Below are 19,067 nucleotides of genomic sequence, written 5' to 3' on the forward strand. Positions count from 1 at the left end.
CATCTGCGAGGGAAACTCTGGAAGAGCCCATCAGGCCGGCCGGTCTCTGATAGCCCTGTTAAACGTACTCTGGATAGAGGATCCTGAAGTCTTCAGTAAAGAGGTAAAGAGACTGCAACCTTGTGTCCTCGTTATTGCCTGCACCTCACACCATCACCATCCACCTTACTGGGAAGCCCTGGGGACATACTTCACCTGTGGGAAGGTATACCATCCAGCTGCCATTCCATCACCCCAGTGGAACCCACAGCAGCATCGGTCACCCTGACCGAACACCACAGGTGGCGTCACGAACCCCTGACAGACTGCACCACCTTTATTGGATGCCCCATAGCAGGGTCGCGGACCGCGTCTAGCCACCGTGACAGCCTCAGAACCGCAGCAGAGAGGCCCGGTACCGAAACGCGTGGCCCTTTGTCTGGGGGCGATCCATTAGTCTATATGGCAATAATGCAGATTAGACTTCACATATTCGATGCTTGTACCCATTGTTTTTGCTATGTACTGTAGCTAGATATACTGTATCTATGTTTCTATCTCTCTTATTTGTTGTTTGTTGTTCAGGAGACGCTGCAGACTATCCGGATATATCTCCGCAGCCAGTGACAATACAATGTCTGTTCCTCTGTATACCAGTGACTATACATCTCCTGTGTTTGCAGTGCGGTGATGTAATGTCTGCCGTGGACAGTATACACACTGCGGGGGCGTGATGTCACTTGTTTGACATGAGTCATGGAGAAAGCGCTCCATGCTGGAATGTATGGCTGTCAGTAATGTATCGCACATGTGGAGATGAGGAGCGTCTGCTAAGGATTATATTACCAAGGGTGCACTGCAGCAGGGCTTGTGTATGGGTTGGCAATCTAGGCAACTGCCCAGGGACACCAAAGGATACAAACTAAAACCATCCGGTATAATTTACTGGTTTACTGTGGCATTATTAAAAAAAACCCGTTTCAGTGTTATGCAGGATCTTAGTATTATTTGGAGGCTGCATATTATGGTATCATTATACAGTACAGAGCAAAAGTTTGGACACACCTTCTCATTTAAAGATTTTTCTGTATTTTCATGACTATGAAAATTGTACATTCACACTGAAGGCGTCAAAACTGTGAATTAACACATGTGGAATTATATACTTAACAAAAAAGTGTGAAACAACTAACATAATAACATAGTAACATAGTTAGTAAGGCCGAAAAAAGACATTTGTCCATCCAGTTCAGCCTATATTCCATCATAATAAATCCCCAGATCTACGTCCTTCTACAGAACCTAATTGTATGATACAATATTGTTCTGCTCCAGGAAGACATCCAGGCGTCTCTTGAACCCCTCGACTGAGTTCGCCTGAAATTATGTCTTATATTCTGGGTTCTTCAAAGTAGCCACCTTTTGCTTTGATGACTGCTTTGCACACTCTTGGCATTCTCTTGATGAGCTTCAAGAGGTAGTCACCGGGAATGGTTTTCACTTCACAGGTGTGCCCTGTCAGGTTTAATAAGTGGGATTTCTTGCCTTATAAATGGGGTTAGGACAATCAGTTGTGTTGTGCAGAATTCTGGTGGATACACAGATGATAGTTCTACTGAATAGACTGTTAGAATTTGTATTATGGCAAGAAACAAGCAGCTAAGTAAAGAAAAATGAGTGGCCATCATTACTTTAAGAAATGAAGGTCAGTCAGTCCAAAAAATTCAGAAAACTTTGAAAGTGTTCCCAAGTGCAGTGGCAAAAACCATCAAGCGCTACAAAGAAACTGGCTCACATGAGGACCGCCCCAGGAAAGGAAGACCAAGAGTCACCTCTGCTTCTGAGGATAAGTTTATCCGAGTCACCAGCCTCAGAAATCGCAGGTTAACAGCAGCTCAGATTAGAGACCAGGTCAATGCCACACAGAGTTCTAGCAGCAGACACATCTCTACAACAACTGTTAAGAGGAGACTTTGTGCAGCAGGCCTTCATGGTAAAATAGCTGCTGGGAGACCACTGCTAAGGACAGGCAACAAGCAGAAGAGACTTGTTTGGGCTAAAGAACACAAGGAATGGACATTAGACCAGAGGAAATCTGTTCTTTGGTCTGATGAGTCCAAATTTGAGATCTTTGGTTCCAACCACCGTGTCTTTGTGTGATGCAGAAAAGGTGAATGGATGGACTCTACATGCCTGGTTCCCACCGTGAAGCATGGAGGAGGAGGTGTGATGGTGTGGGGGTGCTGTGCTGGTGACACTGTTGGGGATTTATTCAAAATTGAAGGCATACTGAACCAGCATGGCTACCACGGCATCTTGCAACGCCATACTATTCCATCCGGTTTGCGTTTAGTTGGACCATCATTTATTTTTCAACAGGACAATGACCCCAAACAAACCTCCAGGCTGTGTAAGGGCTATCTGACCAAGAAGGAGAGTGATGGGTGCTACGGCAGATGACCTGGCCTCCACAGTCACCAGACCTGAACCCAATCGAGATGGTTTGGGGTGAGCTGGACCGCAGAGTGAAGGCAAAAGGGCCAACAAGGGCTAAGCATCTCTGGGAACTCCTTCAAGATTGTTAGAAGACCATTCCCGGTGACTACCTCTTGAAGCTCATCAAGAGAATGCCAAGGGTGTGAAAAGCAGTCATCAAAGCAAAAGGTGGCTACTTTGAAGAACTTAGAATATAAGACATAACAAAGAAGTGGGAAACAACTGAAATTGAGTATATAATTCCACATGTGTTAATTTATAGTTTTGATGCCTTCAGTGGAAATGTACAATTCTCATAGTCATGAAAATACAGAAAAATCTTTAAATGAGAAGGTGTGTCCAAACTTTTGGTCTGTACTGTATAAGCTCCTTAAAGGGATTTCTCATAGTATTAAATGGATAAGAATGTAAAGTGCTTATAAAAATAATCATCTTTACAATTTATCTCTTATTACAATTCCTTAGAGGAACTTTTAATTCTATAGTTCATTGCTCATTGGTAACGTTACCGGTCACCGCTGCAGTCTCTCAGAGGTGGCCGGTCTCCTAGGCAAAGGAGCACAGCGCTTACAAGCTCTGTTCTATAGAGCTTGTAATCCTAGCTCATCCAATGCTGTGGAGACAAAGCTGCGGCTGATAGAACGGGAAAGGGCACAGTTCATGGCATTTCCATGGCATGGAAACTATGGAAACTGTGAATATTAATACGGGCAACCAAGATGTAGCCTGAAGGAAAAAGAAGCAGGTAATTTCTTCAAGCGAGAAACATTGGATGTCTAAACCAGCAAACAGCCATGTGCAGCAGGCTATAATGTACCAAAATATACTATATATTCTAATCTAAAAAATAATAAAGAAAATAATAATAATAATAATAATAATAAATACAATAGGAGTATTGATAAATAATTAAATCTAATATGTTCTAATATAATCAAAAACAAAAAATAATAATAAAAATAACACAAGTAATGTTAATAAATATACCATAATCTAATATATTCTAAAATAAATAAGAGTAAGACTAATTACTATACTATAATCTAATATATTATAATACAATTAATAATAGTAACAATAATAATAATATTATTATTATTATTATCTAACAGTAGTAATGCTAATAAATGTACCATAATCTAATATATTCCAATATAATTATTCATGATAATAACAATAATAATACATTACAGGAGTAATACTAATTAATATACTATAATCTAATATATTATACTATAATTAATAAAATAATAACAACAATAATAATAATAAAACAGGAGTGATGCTAATAAATATACTACAATGTAATCTAATATATTATAATATGATCAAAAATAAAAAAGAAAAATAGCAGGAGTAATGATAATGCAAATAAATTAGAACATACTGTATGAAAACATTACATTGTATAATAATTTACGCTTATATTATATAAAATAATATGGTATAAAATATGATTCCATATTTTTCCCCTATGCTTGGTTGCAAAAAGTAACCATTACTGACTACCACATTTTTTGTTCTCGATTTCTTTTAGTGTTTCTTAAAGCCAGAAAGTTGCCATTTGAAATGACTTTAGCTTTGTGCCATGTCCGTAATCTGCTTTTTTTTCTACAAAATTAAACAACTGAATGAACATCCTCCAAGGGGCGGTGATTCTATAATTTTTGCCAGGGGTTGTAGTATTCCGTCTCACAAAATATTATACTTTATCACGATACGATTTGGGGCCAAAGTATTGCAATGTATCATTCTGTAAGATATTTGCACAGCATAAGGCAGAAACCAAAGCCGTCATACAGTCACAGCTAAAAGTGTCGGCACCCTTGAAATTGTTCCAGAAAATGAAGGACTTCTTTAAGAACATTCTTGCAATCGCACGTTTTGTTATACACATGTTTATTTCCTTTTGTGTATATTGGAACAACACAAAACAACAGAGAAAAAAAGGCAAATTGGAAATAATTTCACACAAAACCCCAAAAATAGGGCTGACAAAATTGTTGGCACCCTTATCCTAATATTTGGTTGGAATAAAATAACTGCAATCAATCACTTCCTATAACCATCAACAAGCTTCTTACTCCTCTCAACTGGAATTTTGGACCACTCTTCATTTGCAAACTGCTCCAGGTCTCTCGTAGGTGAAGGCGCCTTCTCCCAACAGCAATTCTAAGATCTCTCTGTCATGATATGTACTTTTGCCCTGTCCTGTATTTGAATAATATGCCATTTGATGTATGTAACTGTTCTCTGGTTTCTATTAGCTGTAATTTATGTATTTTCTTGGCTGGGAGTTCACCTGTAACAATGTCTCCTTCCCCCAATATTTGCAGCCCTAACCTTTGTCAACATCACTAGTGGAGGAATAGCCATTCTTCCTCACAGCAGGTGGCTAGTCAAATGTACATATTACATAGACTGCCTGGAGCCCACCAGTCTAGAATCTTCTGGTGGACCCAACCATTGAATAGAAGGTGTGACTCCTACCCCCTTCATGGGCGGATCCCAGGAGCTCAGACAATCCATTCTTATTTTGAGATCGGATGTGAGTTGATCCTTGAAGGAGAAGGAGTGGGGATTCTTAGCTGAGGCAAGACCCCACGCCCATCTAGGACTGTGGAAGCGAACGGGGCGAGACTTGAGCTGAGGACATATCTCGTCGTTCGTGAGATTGTTTTGGGATCCCTTGGACTAATTGTGGACTATTGCTTTGTTACCTGGCACAAGGATTATCGGGAGGTGCCCCTGATCCTGTTCCATTGGACTAATTGTGGACTCTGTAGATCTACCTGCATGTGTTGTTCCAGCGTTCTTGATAATAAATCTGTTGAATCATCCCTCGGCCTGTTGTCCCTTCTTGCTCTGCCGTACACACCGTCACAGACTGGTGGCAGCTGTGGGATCAGAGCAGAAGGAATGGAGGACAATGGCCCAACATCGGGAACCAACACCGCAGAGTACAAGAACTGGACTTTGGGGAGCCTACAATCAAAGGCCCGTGAAGTAGGAGTCCGTTTTAAAGGACTCTCCAAGGAGCAGCTAATTGAGGCCTTGGAAGGAGTTTGCCTGCAAGATGACGCTGAGGAAGGATCCTCACAGCAAATGGAGGAAAGACTGCAACCGGAGGTAAATACCCAAAAAAGTCAGTGGGTTGTGTGGTACGAGGAGGAGTTGGCATTGCTGGGAGAAGAGGCCACCATAGACTATAAGAAAGAGGCCATTCACCGAGCTCAAGAGAGGGAGAGGGAGGCCATTCACAGAGCCGAGGAGAGGGAGAGGGAGGCCATTCACAGAGCCGAGGACAGAGCTCAGGAGATGGCATTGCTGGAGAGGCAGATCGCTTTGGAAGCAGCTAGAAGCTCCAGACAGACTCTAACCCCAGCAACCACCATGAGGGAACTCCCCAGAGTGTCCCGCAAAGACTTCAAGCCCTTTAATGAGGCTGCAGGCGACATTGAGGACTTCTTCCAGGACTTTGAGCATCAGTGTCGATTAATGGAAGTCCCAGAAAGGGACCGAGTCCGACATCTGGTGGGGCTCTTACAGGGTGGAGCTGCCACAGCCTATAGAGCTATGGACCCTCAGGGGAACTGTGAGTATGCGGATATTAAATAGACTATTCTAGAACATTATGCTGTTACCCCAGACACTTACAGGACTCAGTTCCGTACTTTAGCCTGTGATGAGGAAGTGTCTTTCAAGATGTATGCCCACAGGCTCAAACAAATATGTCATCGCTGGCTGGAGGCAGAGAAGGCCTTAACCTGGGAGACCTTCCTCCAGGTTATCCTAAAAGAGCAGTTTTACTTCAAGTGCCCTGCTGAGATCCGGGAATGGGTGCGTGAGAGGAGACCAGCCACTGTGGAGGAAGCTGCAGCTCTAGCTGATGAGGCTCTCACCATCAAGCCTCAGTGGAGGGTTCTGTTGGAGGATGGAGAGAGGCCTACCAGCTCCACAACACCGGTGGCCCCCTGTTCTTCTGTCCCTATTGTTCCCCGTTCCTCTAAGCCACCACCTCATGCTGATACCCGTGTAAATGTGCCTCCAGTTGCTTCTAATGCGTTTTCTGGAATACAACGAGGAGAGGAAGTAGCAGAGCGCAGGTGTTATGGTTGTGGGCATCCGGGGCATCTGCAGGCCTCATGCCCAGCCAGCCCATGGAGGAGTGGTCCTCAAAACCCTACAGCACCTTCAGGTGGGGGCCGGCCTCCAGGTTCCCTTACCCCTCGCCCAAGAGGATGCCTTGGATGGAGTGAGACCCAGCAGAGATGCTATCGATGTGGACAGCCGGGGCATCTGCAAGCCTCCTGCCCAGCTGTTCAAATGAGGATTGATCCTGTACCCAGTCATATTATTAATCATGTACAGCCAAGTGCCATGGAGGATGACGTGTCACCACTACGTGAGGACTGGCCTTGTGCCTCACCCACCCATGTTGCACCACTAGGAGTTTATGGTGTGCGACCTGCAGCTATGACGACTTCTGCTCATTGAGGTAAGCACTTGCAGGAGGTCGTGCTGGATGGACAGAGACTTATTGGATTTTGTGACTCAGGGGCTTTCCTCACACTGGCTGATCCCCGAGTGGTTCGGCCTGAGGCAATCCATCGAGGACCTGGGATTGTCATTGAACTGGCTGGTGGACAATGGAGGACTATTCCCACAGCCACTGTGGATCTGAACTTTGGTTTTGGGGTCAGGCGATGTGTGGTTGGGGTGATGGGTGGTCTGCCTGCAGATGTTCTCCTGGGCAATGATGTGGGAGAACTGCGATGCCAATTCGTGGCTGCATGAAGCCACATGTAAGTTACGCTCTGCCTGTGTGTACTTAACCAGCGACCTGTAGAGGTCCCTGGTACGTACACAAATTGGGAGGGGAAGGGATTGTCATGATATGTACTTTTGCCCTGTCCTGTATTTGAATAATATGCCATTTGATGTAGGTAACTGTTCTCTGGTTTCTATTAGCTGTAATTTATGTATTTTCTTGGCTGGGAGTTCACCTGTAACAATGTCTCCTTCCCCCAATACTTGCAGCCCTAAGCTCTAATGTAATTAAGCTTTGTCAACATCACTAGTGGAGGAATAGCCATTCTTCCTCACAGCAGGTGGCTAGTCAAATGTACATACTACATAGACTGCCTGGAGCCCACCAGTCTAGAATCTTCTGGTGGACCCAACCATTGAATAGAAGGTGTAACCCCTACCCCCTTCATGGGCGGATCCCAGGAGCTCAGACAATCCATTCTTATTTTGAGATCGGATGTGAGTTGATCCTTGAAGGAGAAGGAGTGGGGATTCTTAGCTGAGGCAAGACCCCACGCCCATCTGGGACTGCGGAAGCGAACGGGGCGAGACTTGAGCTGAGGACATATCTCGTCGTTCGTGAGATTGTTTTGGGATCCCTTGGACTAATTGTGGACTATTGCTTTGTTACCTGGCACAAGGATTATCGGGAGGTGCCCCTGAACCTGTTCCATTGGACTAATTGTGGACTCTGTAGATCTACCTGCATGTGTTGTTCCAGCGTTCTTGATAATAAATCTGTTGAATCATCCCTCGGCCTGTTGTCCCTTCTTGCTCTGCCGTACACCCCGTCACACTCTCCACAGGTGATCAATGAGATTTAGATCCAGACTCATTGTTGCCACTTCAGAACTCTTTGGAGTCATTGTTCTGCTTGAAGACCCATGAATTAGGACACAAGCCCAGCTTTATGAAACTGGGCACTACATTGCAACCCAAAATCCTTTAGAAATAATCAGACTTCATGATGCCTTGGCATAGTCAAGCATCCGGGGCTAGAAGCAGCAAAACAACCCCAAAACATCTTTGAACCTCCACCATATTTGATTGTAGGTACTGTATCCTTTCTTTGAAGGCCTCATTATGTTTTCAGAAAACAGGAGAATAATGTGCTTTACCAAAACCTCTATCTTGGTCTCATCGGTTCATAAGACACTTTCCCAAATAGATTTTGGCTTACTCATGTACATTTTGGCAAACTGCAGCACAGCTTTTTATGTCTCTGTGTCAGCAATGGGGTCCTCCTGGGTCTCCTGCCATAGCATTTCATGTCATTCAAATATCAACTGATAGTTCACGCTGAGCCTGTAGGACAGCTTGAATTTCTTTGGGAGTTATCCGCTATCCAGACTATCCTGCGTTGCAACCTCCACATCGATAAGTCACAGTGCCATGGATTGTAAACTTCTTCATCATATTGCCAACGCGAACAAAGGAAGATCAAGATCTCTGGAGATGGACTTATAACCTTGAGATTGTTGATATTGTTCAATAATATAAGTTCTCACATCTTCAGACAGTTCTCTTCTCTTTCTATTCTCCATGCTTAGTGTGGCGCACACAGTCACACAATGCAAAGAATGAGTCAACTTCTCCCCTTTATTATCTGGTTTTCATATTGCCCACACCTGTTTCTTGCCACAGGTGAGTTTGAAAGAGCATCACATGCTTGAAACAAAGCTGTTTACGCACAATTTTGGAATGCTCATTTTGGGGGGGTTTTGTGTGATATGATGTCCAATTTGCCACACTGATGAAAATAAACATGTGTATAACAAAACATGTGTAATTGCATAAATATTCTGTGACGAAGACTTCATTTTCGGAAACAATTTCAAGGTTTGGCCATGACTGTATAAAAACTTTATGTGGCATTCTCGGCATCTTTTGCAAGTAGAAGTAGTAGTGCACTGACTTCATGTCATTGCTGTCACAATGATAAATTTAGATTATTTTGCAAAAAGGAAAAATTGTACTACAAGGTCAAGTGTTAAATTAGCATTATTTGGACCATGCATTTGGCGTTTATCTACCACACCACTCTTTTTCCTGTTGGGTTTTATCATGGTGACCACAATGTACTTTTCTTTAGACTTTCCAGTAATATCTCGGTGGTATGAATAGCTGCCATAGCTATAGATGTCTCCGGGTGACATCACACTTACTGACAGATAGCTAAATATGGGATTAGGAACAGTCACACACCGCAGGCTGCTGCTATTATTCACATCTGGGACTGCTAGACTGAACATGAGGTTTCCTCATGTATTAGGAAACACCCCCCTTCGCGGAGGCGGCAGGACTGGATATAAACTCCAGGCTGGGTCAGACTCATGCACACAGCAGCTTGCTCGGAGCCTCTTCATAATACTGTACAGCTGCGAGTACACTGTCTGGAAACCTCACCTCCTAACATCACAGAACTTACCTTTAAGAAGAATGACTTTTAATGCACGGTAAGAGGACATAATATGGGCTTGATATTGAGTGAATTGTACTAATTTTGCATTTTATTCACCATTCACATTCAAATCAAAATTATGCTGAGTTTCCAGTTTCTCAGGTAACAGCAAAGCTCTTAGATCAAAGTTTTGACAGCTGGGTGTATATGAAACACTTTCTGCAACAAAGCGCAGATTTGGGATTGCAACTTTGGATGTGACTGGAGTATAAAGTAAGGTTTAATAAGTATATCAATGGATTTTCTGTTTTTCCAAATTTTATGTTTATAGACAAATTTTTATGCACAATGAACAATTTTGTAACGTGTCAAAAGACACGTACTATAAGGGAGCAATACAATTTTAGTGTGTTAACTGTGTATTTAGCCAATTATTGTGCATTTTTTCTGGTGCTTCATATAAATGATCGACATTTTAAAGATTCTTATGAAGGGCATGGTAATGGGGTCATGTTTGAGGCCAATTTAAATTTTATGCTATATCTTTATACTATGGTAAGGGTTTAATACCGAGTAAAAAAGTAGCATATTTGAGGTGATGTTTTTTGGTTATATTCTATGACTTGGGCAGGGTACTGTATTATATTTAGAAAAGTGCCCATTGCGGTACCACCTAAAAATATAATTCAGCACAACATGCTCACTGATCTATGTTTCTGTCTTCACCAGGCTGCTCATACTTGTCCTGCTTTCATGGACTGTATTAGCCTTCCGTCCTAAATCCATAACCCAGGTGGCTGAAAAAGATGCCAGTTTCGGGGTGCGTTTATTTAAGGAGATTCTACAGGAAAACAAGGATAAAAATTTAGGTTTCTCGCCCTATGGTGTATCCTCGGCTTTGAACATACTACAGTATGGGACATCTGGGAAGACCATGGAACAACTGCGGAAGGTCCTTAATTATGGATATTCGGGTAAGACAGACATGCAGATTAATACAAAGTTGCACTTGATAGAGATCAAAGTCATTTAGATTTGGCTCATACAATAGGCAAAACTGGAAAAATACAGATCCTTTAGTTTGGTGGATGAATAGAATTATAGAAGTGAAGTAAAAACTGACGTTTATACAGAGTAAAGAAACAAGCATTATGACTTTGTGATTTTGCAGTACATTCATTTCATAGTGTGGGGTAATCTGAGTGATGGCCCCAACGAGCCTTATAATCATTATCATTAGTAGTGGTCACATACAAACTATTTTATTAGCTTAGGCATGCCCCATTTCCATTTTCTCCTCGATGGTTTCTGTACACATTCCATTAGTAATGGACCATTTCTTTCTCCAGAACGGGCTGTGTCTATGCTACTTCGCAAACTGAGAGAGGCGATATGTGGGTCCAGTGAAGACACAAAATCTGTACACGTGGCAGATGGACTTTTTGTTCAGCGTGATCTTGAGTTGACTCCAGGTTTTCTTCAGAGATTCTACTCAACGTTTCGACGACATGTGACCCAAGTCAATTTTACAGACTCATCACAAGCCAAGGACATCTTGAACCAATGGGTGGAGAACCAAACAGATGGTGAGAATTTGGAATAAGACAATGGATGAATAGACATATTGACTTCAAGTTGCCTTCTTTACATTTTCTTTTTGAACCATTAACCATTAGGACTTATGTTTTTTCATGCCCAGGTATGATCCAAGACTTATTGGGAAGTAACTCCATTCCTCCACTTACCCGTCTGGTCCTGCTCAGTGCTGTTCACTTTGATGGAAAGTGGGTCCTCCCCTTTCCCGAAAAAGACACCCAGGAGAGGCCATTCCACCGACCTGATGGTTCTCAGGTGCAAGTTCAAATGATGGAAAACACGGCCAAATACAACTACAGTAAGGGTCAAAAAGCTGAATTACTTTATGCATCATCTGGAAAATATGAGCAGTAAGCTAACAGGTTTACAATTGATATTGCTTTTGCAGGTGAGCTGGAGACCCCAGAGGGAGTATATTATGATGTTATCGAGCTGCCCTACGAAGGAGATGAGATCAGCATGTTGATAGCTGCTCCTTATGAAAAAGGGGTGTCACTCTCCACCATCACAGACATTTTGTCTCCAGAACTTATCGCTCAATGGAAAAACAGCATGAGGAGATCAACGCGCCTTTTTGTTTTGCCCAAGTAAGTACAATGCAAATAAAAACATTATGGGCGATTTCGGCAATTCCTGGGCAAATACTGTGGCCATAACCACTAATGATCGTAAGATGGTGTCAGGAAAATCCTTGCTTGGAAGATTCCTGGTTCTTATTTTGATTAGAGAAAGTATGGAAATATTGATGGCTGCTTTTCACAATGTTCATATAAACGCAACTCATGTTCTTAGTTTGGGAGCAATTAAAGCCAATTTTGGGAAAATGAATCCATTATGGCTGATGAAGCAAGTCAAGAATATCATTGTTTAGACCAGTGTTCCCCAACTCCAGTCCTCAAGAGCCACCAACAGGTCATGTTTTCAGGATTTCCTTAGTATTGAAGAGGTGATAATTGCATCACCTGGACTAGACTAAGGAAATCTTGAAAACATGAACTGTTGGTGGCTCTTGAGGACCGGAGTTGGGGAACACTGGTTTAGACCATCTATGGTTCTCAATTTGATTGGAAAAAGTATGGTAAAATTGATAATTACCTTTCCTGATGGTCAGATATCCTCATGTTCTGTTGTTTCTTATGTTCCCAGGTTCTCTCTAGTTAGTGAAGTCAACCTAAAGAATCATCTTCAACGTCTCGGAGTCACAGACATGTTTTCTGCGGATAAAGCTGATTTCAGACGATTATCTAGTAAGTAATGGCCATGGGGTTCCCATACAACTAGATATTTTCTCTGTTAATTTTCCGTCATTTTCATTGCAATCATTTTCTGGTTGTAGCTGAAAGACCCCTCCATGTATCCGAAGCCTTCCAGAAAGTCAAGGTCGAAGTGACAGAGAGTGGAACGAAAGCATCTTCTGCCACAGGTATGAAAGTGACTCTACTTAGACATGGGGATTTATATGGGATTACAAAAAAAAGGAGAATGAGGACGGACAGAAAACTCAAGAGTGAGCAGTGATGAAGATGCCAGGGGACATGAAGAGGACATGTTCAGATAGTGCTCCCCTATGTGCAGTAGCAGAACTTCCTACATCTCACCCCTACATTTTCACAGTTGCCCAATATAAAGCCCATCAATTTATAAGGGTGTATTAGCATATTAAGCCACTTAAGATAACAACGGCTGATTTACTATATGGGACTGATGGACAACATAGATATTAGACTATCATTTTCTTTTCTCAGCTGCAATTCTCCTGGCCAGAATGGCTCCTCTAGAGGTCATCATGGATCGTCCATTTTTGTTCATCATCAGGCACAATCCAACCGGTAAGGGCTCTCATATAGACAATGATGCCTTGATGTCTAACCTCTAATGCTGGCTGAATGTATTTGTTCGTGAATTCTCATAATACAAAGGAAGACCCATTTCAGATATACCAAAAGAAATACACAGTGATAATTAGTGGATCTTAAATGATAATGTACAGACATTAGATAATATTACATTACTATCAATCAGATTGTTTTCTATGTCTGCAACAAAGCACGTCTTGTGCAAACATCAAGTTCTAACACTTGTTGTTTCACTTGCTGTATAAGGCATTTTAGATATGATATACTGATGAAATGTATAGTATGAGAAGTGACTAATCACTCATGGGAAAATGACTGTTGATAGGTGATGCATTTAAACTTATTAGGAACAGCAATGGGTACAGAAAAAGGTCCTTGAAGCAAATAATACCTCCATTACTGTAAAGCAGTGTTTCCCAAATTCCAGTCCTTACGACCACCCATATGTCATGTTTTCAGGATCTCCTTAGTATTGCACAGGTGATGGAATTATTATTAAAGCATCAGAAACTGCCACAGGTTCGCTCACCTGTGCAATACTAAGGAAATCCTGAAAACATGATGTATTGAAGGGCCGTGATGATGTGGTTTGGGAAACAATGCTGGAAAAGATTATAAAACTTGATATATTCAATGATAAAGCATTCCTCTGTAGTATAAAATCTTTACTATTTGCCATATTTCTGTCACAAACATATTAGGAGGAGTAATGGGTCATAAAACGGCCTTTGGATTATTATGACACTCATTACTGTCCCAAGACATCAACCATACAGTTCTTAAGAAGTCAAACATTATAAATGACCCCATGATACATGATTTGTATTAGCTTGTTGGAATTAAAAATGTAACGTGTAACTCTTTTTAAGAGTGATTCCCTTTCAGAGAATACCAATGGAAGTAATCTGCACAAACCTAAAAAATGGCTATCAAAAAAGAAATACTCCCACTGCACTACATTGTTAGAAAACCACATATATTCCCACTTAAAGTAAACCCCTTTGATTAAGTCCTTCATATAATTCAAACCTCTTGTACAAACTCATTAGACACAGTGAGTGATTCATAAGAAAAGGTTTTGAGGGTGATCGTCAACCCCATCGCTGTTCCAAGTATTTTAGCATACAGTACTTAAAAAATCTTCTATTAATCTAAACAACCCCCAAGTGATCGAGCCCCATTAAGCCTACTCAGTCATGGCTCAGTCATGTTACCAAATTCCAAGGAATTTCTATAATGTTAAATGTACCACATAACCTCATCCATTGTATCGTTGCATAAAGAAACAACATTGCTATACTTTACCCATCACTTACAATCCTTAATTCTCCCTTTCAGGTTCTCTGCTATTTATGGGACAAGTTATGGAGCCCTGAAATTCAAGCACCATCTAGTGGCTGTATCCAGTACCTCACCTCCAAGAGGAAGAGTCATTCAACTGAAACCCCAACAAAGGGGAGCGGCTCACCAGACTACTAGGGAGGGGGTGGATTAGGGCAACACGGGTAGTATGAATGAGCACAATATAGTATGGGTTATGCAAGCAGGAGTGTATGGAATGTATGAGATGATTGCAAGCTACAGATTATACTTTTGAGTATTACAGACCAGTATATGTCATTTTATATGTAACTTCTATTTAATAAATCTATTTATATATTTTTATATTTTAATTGGTCATATCTGTTCCTGGGAAAGCTGGGTGAAAGTGTTAGCACTGCTAATGATATAATCAGAAAGTTGCTGGTGCAGAGGAGTGGACAAGCCCATGAGTAATGGAGATATTGACTCTTTTGACATGCTGTATGTGACCCTAGGCAATGTTATCAGTGAGTCAAGCCTAATAGACATTGTCTAAATTAATATGAATTAGTCTGAATCCAGAAAAAAAAGAGACTTTTGGGGCAATCGTCACCCCCATTGCTGTCCTGTATCATTTAGCATACATTATTGAAAGCTAAATTACTCCATAAGAATCAGCTTACTCAATCATGTTATCAGATCCTAAAAAGTTACTAAAATGTCACATGAATTAGTCTAAAATCTGTCGGATGCCAATTTGGAGGCTGCTTTGCCCCACCACCATGCTTTGTACTGCAGCTCTGCTCCATTGGGTGACCATTTTGATCAGCAGGCCTAGTTAGGCTAGATTGTCTATTGGTGACTGAGGTAGTCTGAACGCCATCTCCTGTTTTTTTTTTTATACTGCTGCTCTGTACCATCACCATGCTTTACACCACAGTTCTGCTCAATTAGGACACAACTATGATCAGAAGGTTCAGCTAAGAATCATTATCGATTGGAAGCCGAGTTAGTCCAAAATCTAATCTGTGCCTTATCGGAGGCTTTGGCTAGTGATCTGTCCTTTATATTAGAGCCTAGTGACTCCACCGTAACTGCATAGTCTATTGGAGTCTGAGGTAGTCTAAAATCTTTTCTTTGATCAAAGACGTAAATAACTTTCCGGTAACTGATGAAAGCACTGTTTTATTTCTACCAATTGGCCCACGTTCAGCACCTTGGCTCTTGCTAAACTATATCCCCTGCATCTGGATACAGCACCCAGGTGAGGGATCTGAGTCTGAGCAGTAGACCCATGAATATTGGTGAACAATAAAAAATGAGGTTGTCAGGACTGAAGTCCTATAAGTGGCTAAAGTGGAGGTACAGCAAGGGTGGGGTTATAGATTTAGGATGAGGATGACACCCGAGACTGTAAAGAAAACCGCAAAAATGTCATAGACAAGGTAACACTGACATGAGGCGGACAATATACATCATATAGGAGGGTACCTACCCCCAAGGACGGCTCCAGGTTTATGAGTTCTACTGGATCCCTTGATGCTTTCCTTTTTCCCACCTCGTCTACCAAGAGTTAGAACTAATTTTGTACTTTTCGAACAAAAGAGTTGTAGCAGGACTTGTTTTTTTGTGGAACAAGTTGTACTTTTTTATCATTAACATTCTCAGGTCCAGATAACAATTTGACCTTTTTTATGGTTATTATAAGAGGCCCCATCCTTTTCTGAAATTTTGACAGTCAGAGTATGCCAGAAAATTTGGGACTATTGGCAAGTATCTCAGTACTGGTTCTAATGGATAATATCCCCGCAGAATCTGTCAGAGGCTGTACGGCACAGCAAGGAGTATGTACACCTCAGTGCTAAAATGGAGCTGCACTGGAATTTTAACGACCATATTGTCCATTTTTGGGGGAGGCAAAGTGACAATAAAAAAGAAACCTGCCATGTCAACTTTTTTCCCGTTTCTCCATACACGGTATGTGACAAATATTTAGACATTTTAATACTATGCAGCAATACCAAATATGTTTATTTTTGTTTTAATTGTATAGATTATATTTATGATGTGGGAAGATATATATATACTGTATATATATATATATATATATATATATATATATATATATATATATATATATATCTCAAACGGAAAAAAAATTGTATCCTCCGGATCGCAGCCAGGAATAAAGACAGTCCGAATCCGAGACCCGTTACCGTGGGCGACTGCACCACCGTGTCATAGTTAGTAAGTAAGTTAGTAAGGCCGAAAAAAGACATTTGTCCATCCAGTTCAGCCTATATTCCATCATAATAAATACCCAGATCTACGTCCTTCTACAGAACCTAATAATTGTATGATACAATATTGTTCTGCTCCAGGAAGACATCCAGGCCTCTCTTGAACCCCTCGACTGAGTTCGCCATCACCACCTCCTCAGGCAAGCAATTCCAGATTCTCACTGCCCTAACAGTAAAGAATCCTCTTCTATGTTGGTGGAAAAACCTTCTCTCCTCCAGACGCAAAGAATGCCCCCTTGTGCCCGTCACCTTCCTTGGTATAAACAGATCCTCAGCGAGATATTTGTATTGTCCCCTTATATACTTATACATGGTTATTAGATCGCCCCTCAGTCGTCTTTTTTCTAGACTAAATAATCCTAATTTCGCTAATCTATCTGGGTATTGTAGTTCTCCCATCCCCTTTATTAATTTTGTTGCCCTCCTTTGTACTCTCTCTAGTTCCATTATATCCTTCCTGAGCACCGGTGCCCAAAACTGGACACAGTACTCCATGTGCGGTCTAACTAGGGATTTGTACAGAGGCAGTATAATGCTCTCATCATGTGTATCCAGACCTCTTTTAATGCACCCCATGATCCTGTTTGCCTTGGCAGCTGCTGCCTGGCACTGGCTGCTCCAGGTAAGTTTATCATTAACTAGGATCCCCAAGTCCTTCTCCCTGTCAGATTTACCCAGTGGTTTCCCGTTCAGTGTGTAATGGTGACATTGATTCCTTCTTCCCATGTGTATAACCTTACATTTATCATTGTTAAACCTCATCTGCCACCTTTCAGCCCAAGTTTCCAACTTATCCAGATCCATCTGTAGCAGAATACTATCTTCTCTTGTATTAACTGCTTTACATAGTTTTGTATCATCTGCAAATATCGATATTTTACTGTGTAAACCTTCTACCAGATCATTAATGAATATGTTGAAGAGAACAGGTCCCAATACTGACCCATGCGGTACCCCACTGGTCACAGCGACCCAGTTAGAGACTATACCATTTATAACCACCCTCTGCTTTCTATCACTAAGCCAGTTACTAACCCATTTACACACATTTTCCCCCAGACCAAGCATTCTCATTTTGTGTACCAACCTCTTGTGCGGCACGGTATCAAACGCTTTGGAAAAATCGAGATATACCACGTCCAATGACTCACCGTGGTCCAGTCTATAGCTTACCTCTTCATAAAAACTGATTAGATTGGTTTGACAGGAGCGATTTCTCATAAACCCATGCTGATATGGAGTTAAACAGTTATTCTCATTGAGATAATCCAGAATAACATCCCTCAGAAACCCTTCAAATATTTTACCAACAATAGAGGTTAGACTTACTGGCCTATAATTTCCAGGTTCACTTTTAGAGCCCTTTTTGAATATTGGCACCACATTTGCTATGCGCCAGTCCTGCGGAACAGACCCTGTCGCTATAGAGTCACTAAAAATAAGAAATAATGGTTTATCTATTACATTACTTAGTTCCCTTAGTACTCGTGGGTGTATGCCATCCGGACCCGGAGATTTATCTATTTTAATCTTATTTAGCCGGTTTCGCACCTCTTCTTGGGTTAGATTGGTGACCCTTAATATAGGGTTTTCATTGTTTCTTGGGATTTCACCTAGCATTTCATTTTCCACCGTGAATACCGTGGAGAAGAAGGTGTTTAATATGTTAGCTTTTTCCTCGTCATCTACAACCATTCTTTCCTCACTATTTTTTAAGGGGCCTACATTTTCAGTTTTTATTCTTTTACTATTGATATAGTTGAAGAACAGTTTGGGATTAGTTTTACTCTCCTTAGCAATGTGCTTCTCTGTTTCCTTTTTGGCAGCTTTAATTAGTTTTTTAGATAAAGTATTTTTCTCCCTATAGTTTTTTAGAGCTTCAATGGTGCCATCCTGCTTTAGTAGTGCAAATGCTTTCTTTTTACTGTTAATTGCCTGTCTTACTTCTTTGTTTAGCCACATTGGGTTTTTCCTATTTCTAGTCCTTTTATTCCCACAAGGTATAAACCGCTTACACTGCCTATTTAGGATGTTCTTAAACATTTCCCATTTATTATCTGTATTCTTATTTCTGAGGATATTGTCCCAGTCTACCAGATTAAGGGCATCTCTAAGCTGGTCAAACTTTGCCTTCCTAAAGTTCAGTGTTTTTGTGACTCCCTGACAAGTCCCCCTAGTGAAAGACAGGTGAAACTGCACAATATTGTGGTCGCTATTTCCTAAATGCCCGACCACCTGCAGATTTGTTATTCTGTCAGGTCTATTAGATAGTATTAGGTCTAAAAGTGCTGCTCCTCTGGTTGGATTCTGCACCAATTGTGAAAGATA

General features: G+C 41.3%; 1 protein-coding gene across 1 annotated transcript; it reads left to right on the plus strand.

Moving 5' to 3' along the window:
* Positions 1 to 9,627: 9,627 nt before the first annotated feature.
* SERPINE1 (serpin family E member 1) lies at positions 9,628 to 14,800 on the plus strand. The gene is made up of 9 exons (XM_069767342.1): positions 9,628 to 9,740; positions 10,415 to 10,659; positions 11,035 to 11,271; positions 11,385 to 11,579; positions 11,670 to 11,868; positions 12,428 to 12,528; positions 12,618 to 12,704; positions 13,027 to 13,110; positions 14,476 to 14,800. The coding sequence occupies exons 1-9, from the start codon at positions 9,724 to 9,726 to the stop codon at positions 14,511 to 14,513; spliced, it is 1,203 nt and encodes a 400-aa protein (XP_069623443.1). The 5' UTR covers positions 9,628 to 9,723; the 3' UTR covers positions 14,514 to 14,800.
* Positions 14,801 to 19,067: the final 4,267 nt, after the last annotated feature.

Source organism: Ranitomeya imitator, chromosome 4 (genome assembly GCF_032444005.1).
Source record: "Ranitomeya imitator isolate aRanImi1 chromosome 4, aRanImi1.pri, whole genome shotgun sequence".
NCBI lineage: Eukaryota > Metazoa > Chordata > Amphibia > Anura > Dendrobatidae > Ranitomeya > Ranitomeya imitator.